At 44.2% G+C, this 5,953-nt stretch overlaps 1 protein-coding gene across 1 annotated transcript in view; it reads left to right on the plus strand.

Moving 5' to 3' along the window:
• The window catches only part of LOC106815742, a 12,540-nt gene that overhangs the window by 4,084 nt on the left and 2,503 nt on the right, over positions 1-5,953 (plus strand). The window contains exons 3-9 of the mRNA XM_014820251.1: positions 2,919-3,101; positions 3,447-3,568; positions 3,717-3,727; positions 3,827-3,854; positions 4,085-4,211; positions 4,450-4,688; positions 4,892-5,146. Coding sequence (XP_014675737.1) covers positions 2,919-3,101; positions 3,447-3,568; positions 3,717-3,727; positions 3,827-3,854; positions 4,085-4,211; positions 4,450-4,688; positions 4,892-5,146 — 965 coding nt within the window. The remainder of the gene's footprint in view (positions 1-2,918; positions 3,102-3,446; positions 3,569-3,716; positions 3,728-3,826; positions 3,855-4,084; positions 4,212-4,449; positions 4,689-4,891; positions 5,147-5,953) is intronic.

The following is a 5,953-nucleotide window of genomic DNA, read 5'->3' on the forward strand; positions in this document are numbered from 1 at the left end:
CGTTGAAGGATATATTATAGTGGTTAAATTACTGACAAAACACGTACCAACATAATGTACTATAATGTTGCTAAAATATGGTGTTAATAAGATCGCAGTGAAATTAGTTCGTATTTTCGGCAAAATACTAGATTTTCACCACTTATATCTCAGCCGTGAGGAACAAGTAGGCAACGAGCGTAGGAACAAAGCGTTGGTTATATATACGAGCTATAAAACGGTCCTAAAGTTTACTAATTTCACGAAACTACAACATGGTTTTTTGGCATTTCACCGTTATACGCTCTCATTTCTTATACGCTCTTCGATACTATCTAGTTCGTTCAGGCACAGCCCACGCAATTACCGTATTTCTCCAGCAAATATCTAAGAAATTAGTGTCCCAGATGTGCAACCGCCATGAACCTTCAAATACAAATGCGTTATTGTTAATAGTCTTTAGTTTTGAATTTCAGACTGTTGGTCTCCCTCATTTTTCTGCGGACTCCCTCTTTGAGGCAGGAAGTCCATTGGACTCCCTTGGTTCAAGTTAATTTCTACCTGGTTCATATGTTGATTTTTTCCTATCATTTTTTGAGCAGGGTTCTCCCACGTTGCCGCAAACGGTGGCGCGCCCGCTCGTTTGGCAAAATCTCCCCCCCCCGTTTGATCGTTGCCGCTGCCCGTCTTGATACTTCCGCCCCGTTTGGAAAATTCACCACAATAAAAGGTTGACAGCGCCGCGAATCGATCGTTTGTTGATGCGCCATTTTGCGAGCAGTTAACAATAAGCACACTTGTGTGCTTCGCTGTGATTGGCTGGTCACCGTCACAGCTAAGCCAATCAGCAGAGAGCTCTTTTGAACAGTTAAAGCGTCCCTAGCACCCGTGAGCACAACCGTGAACACAACCGTGAAACGTGAACACAACCCTGAAACAAATGAAATATGAATCCGACTCGATCTATATGCCACTTCTTCCAAAAAGTCGAAAATCCGGCACCTAATGCGACAGACGAGGCGATTGTCGAAGTAGGAGCAGAGAGCATGAACCGCCGTCACCGGTTTCTCCCAGCGATGCGGACTCAGACTCGGACTCGGAGATAAGGGACACGCCCCCCACTGCCACTGGCAGTGGCACTGCCGCCGGTGCCGGGCCTCGAGCCCCACCACCCAAACAGACTGAAGTAAATACGGTCGACCAAAATTCTTTGGTTTCGGCGTCACCCGCCCGAACTTCACATTTCGATGTGAAAAAATGTTGCGACTGCAGTCACTTGTTGTAGAGGGCTGTTCAAGAAAAAAATAAAATTCAAAGAATACCGCCTGCCGATCATACGGCCTGGGTACTTCATAAACAGAGCCTTGAAGGTCGTTTGGCGCGGCGGCCGCGCTTTCGATGTACCGCGAAGTCGATCGGCGTACTATATAGTGATACGCATGGCTATCGTGCTATACGCGGCCGCAGAGGCCGTTTACACAATATCGGTTACTCGCTTGTTCAAGGGACGATTAATCTGAGCTCCGGTGTGTGATAGGTCCGCGCGCGGCCGTGTGGGCTGGTGTTGCTGTGCGTGCTGTGTGTTGTGTGTGTATGGTGGTGTGTGCGTGTGTGTTGTGTTGTGGCGTGCGTGTGTGGTGTGTTGTTGCGTGTGACATTTTACAGTCTGGCTGTGTTCATGCACACTGAACACACAGCACACACACGCATGCCGGCGCCGATGCGCTCGCACACACACACACACTCACACACACACACACCGCGCGCTGCGCGTGCACACACCAAAACACACACACACATACCACACACACGGGCACGCACACACACACGCGCACACGCACGCACACACTACGCGGCGCACACGAACACACACGCACACACGCACACGCAGCACACACACACACACACACAGCACACACCACGCACACGCATACGCACACGCACACGACCACACGCCACACGCGCGCGGCGGCACATCACTTACAACACACCACCCTAGGCGCGGCGCTCACACCACACACACCGCACTGCGCTGCGCGCGTGCACACACAGAAACACACACACACACACGCACGCACACACACACACACACGCGCACACACACACACACGCAGTTCTTGCTGATTCCTGGTTACGATGTCGGCATGAAATTAGAATGGTCTGTGTGCATCCGATATCGCAACGGTCATAAAATTGTGTCGTACCGCATAGTTTACACGGTGCGTTTTGGACGTATGCGTCTGACGTACGTCTAGAACGTACGTCCAAAACGCATCGTGTAAATAGGCCTTAACATTTGAATATATAATTGCCCCTCTATGTAAAATTTGCCTTAATTTTTACCACAAAAATATTAGCAAGTATACATGCATGTGTGTTACCAGAATCATGATTGGTGTATTGCAGAAAGCAACCAACCACCATCTAAATGCCTTTGATGCTGCATACATGACGCGTTTTAAATGGCTAGTGGTTGACACCCCGAACAATCTTGAAAATGTCAAGAAAATGTGGTGCAAGATGTGTCGGCGACACAACAAGGTTGGGAAGAAGGGGGCTTGGGTCCAGCGTCCCTGCATGTCAGTGCGCCTGGACAAAATCAAGGCCCATGAAAGAACCGAAGCCCACAAATTAGCAGTGGAAGCTGAAGTCCGGCGCATCAATGCAGCCCAAGCTGGGGGCCAGCTGCAAAAGGCACTGCAGGTCCAGGAGACATTACAGAGAAAGGCAATGAAAGGTCAGCCATCAACAGTCAATAAATACACACATATTGTAATGTTGTTCACTGATATCCACATTACAACCATGATAAATACAATACTAAAAGAAAGGAAACTTGTGCATGATGGATGAAAAGAAAGAAAAGTTCTCTTAAGTATTCTGAAATATAATAGCGTTCATTAATTGTTGATGTTAAAATGAATGTTTATTATTTTCAGGGTTGATGAAGATCATGTACACCCTTGCTAAAAAGCACCAGAGTGTATCTTCTGGCAACGTTCTGGACTTCGTAGATTGGTGCACAGACCTGGGGGCAGACTACTTAACATCAATCCACCAAGGAGCAAATGCACAGTACACCAGCGAGAGGGTGATGCAAGAACTACTTGCTGTACTGGCAGGTGATGAACGAATTAAATATTTTAATTTATTTTAGAAATAAGACATGAAATAAGGGATAAATGAATTAAATATTTTAATTTATTTTAGGAATAAGACAGCAGCATGATTTATACATGTATATGACCTTTAGATCCATTGGAGATGTGGGTTAATTTGTCAATGACTAAGCATTTTGCATTCAAGCATAGGCTTTCGTTTGTCACACATCTAGCAATTGCTCAATTTTCTTCAGTTTGTTTGCTTGTCGTCGGCCATCTGCTTGTTTATTTACACCTCACCAAATAACCTTTGTGGATCATACAGCTTGGTTTTGTGTATACATTCATGATTCATTGTACATACAGGAACTCTTCGAGATTCCATCTTAGCCGATGCCCGCCAGAGTCCAGTGTTTGGAGTGCAGGCCGACGAGACAACTGATGTATCTGTGAAGAGTCAGGTCGTCTCATACATTCGTTACATGAAGGTAAATAGATATGTGCGATGTATTTATTTGGTTTACAGATATAAAAGTCAATATGAAGTGTGAACATATAAATTTACTAGTAGCATAGTATACCAAGTAATATAATTAGCAAGATTTACAAATTATAGATTAATATTCTTTGCTCTAGGCATATGGCAAGTGAATGATGTTCAGTTAATAAATATAAAACAAATTTAAGTAATTGACTACAAGAATATTTTTGATGGGAAATTTGTATTATTTTTTTACTTCCTACAGATATATCACAGTGACACACTGTCATTGGGTAAGTCATATGTCATAGGTGTGCTTGTAGAGAGCATTGTATTGCCATTGGTGTTGGGATGATCCTTGGGGTCATTGGTGGTAGGCTGTGTTTGCAGATTTCATTACAAAGCAGGTGGTGGCGGTTTCTGGCTTCAGTTTAACATCTAGGTTACCTGGTGGTGTTTTTTCCAGATAGTAAAATAATTAATATATAATTATTATCCAGTAAAATGGGACTTTCTGTTGCAGGGCACAGTCATCAAGACCAGCTTCCTCGGCATCCGTGAGTTGCGTGATGGCAAGGCACAGACTGTCCATGCTAAAGTTGTGCAAATGTTAACTGAAGCAGACTTGGACATGGAGCATAGACTTTCAGGTATAATGTGATCTCTAATGATGTGCAAAGTTAATATTGCTCGTATGCGATAAAGATAGTGGTATTTTATAGCAATATAATGAATATGATGAATATATGTTTACTGGTGATTGTGTGTTAAGTTACTAGTGGTAATGATAATATAAATGTTACCAATGTGTGCAAAGTGTCACTAAGACTTCAGGTCTTCTAAATGGGCTTCAGTGCTGTTCAGGTCTGATGTATGTATGTGCTTCAGGATTTACAAGTGATGGTGCAGCTGTGATGTGTGGGCGCAAGGCTGGTGTGGAGGCTCGGCTCAAAGAGACAGTGCCATGGATGCTGAGTTACCACTGTGCAAACCACCGCACAGCCTTGGCTGCCGCCCATGCATCAGATGCAGTGCCTGCCGTCAAGAAGGCAAAGGAATCTCTGGGCCACATCTTCCGCTTCTTCAGTTACAGCGCTGTTCGCACTGAAAACCTCAAGGAAATTCAGGTATGCATCAATGTTGTACGTAATTACACTTGTGCCTTGGCCAAATACATGTACCGCTATACAAATTCATATGAAATGAATAACACTATGATTTATCTGTACATTTAAAAAGATACTCATTGACAATATAAAGCATGATAAATCTGCTACATATAGCAAGCCATCTGTCTTTCAAGATACCAAAAATGTGTTCTATGTTCCAGAGAGTACTCAATATGCCAGTGGTGAAGATTCAGCAAGCCAAAGATGTACGGTGGCTTTCACACCATCAGGCTGTCACCGCCATGCTCAAGTGCTACCCAGCCGTCATAACAACCCTGGAGTATGAGGCAGAGGAACGTAACTGCCCAACAGCTCGTGGCTTGGCTCACCAGCTTAGAACATTCAACTTCGTGGCCTTCTTGCACATGATGGCAGATGTACTTCCCCCCTTGAAGATCATGACGCAACTCTTCCAGGTAAGAATCAATCATCTTGAGATTTTCAAAGCAATAAAGAATTACCATGACGTAGTAAGTAAGAATACTTTAACAGTTTTGCTTATAATAGCATGAAACTGCAAGGTATCTGAATATACTGTACTTATCTTGTGGGTATTTATAAAACAGAGCGACAATATACACCTGTCAACTGATTTAATCTACGTTTACAGAGGTTTACCGTAGGTTTAAGTGATGCCAGAGTGACTGGACCGTACCCAGACCGATGTTTCATGGCTTAATATGATATTTCTCTGGCAGGTAGTTGTCGGTTGGCTCTTCCTCTAGCTGACTAGGACTCGTGGCGGTCTCTGGAAACTCTGTAAAATTCCGCTCCGTCTGCCAACTGTTTCAGGCAGTGACCTCACTGGCAGTCAGCAAAGCATGCTGGACAGCTTGCTCAAGGCCAATGCGGACGTGCTTAGTGACAAGCCAGGATGGACAGATTGGACTGAGCATCACATCCGATTTCATTTTATGGCCGAAAACACATTTGTTATTTAAATATTGTGTTTACTTATTAGACCTGGCAGATAGAAATAGAAATATAAAAGAGCACGCAGGCACCCACGCACACATATACACATTATCATACAATCACAGACACACACACGCACGTACACATGAACGTACACACACACATGCTCCCCCCCCCCACACACACACACATATATATCTCTCTCTCTCTCTATATATATATATATATACTGAAAATGAGGAACGCGCGCAGATGTGCGATGGATTTTCCATTCCTAACACATCGCGGAAACATATAGCAGCTCATTC

This window comes from Priapulus caudatus, unplaced genomic scaffold (genome assembly GCF_000485595.1).
Source record: "Priapulus caudatus unplaced genomic scaffold, Priapulus_caudatus-5.0.1 Scaffold1191, whole genome shotgun sequence".
NCBI lineage: Eukaryota > Metazoa > Priapulida > Priapulimorpha > Priapulimorphida > Priapulidae > Priapulus > Priapulus caudatus.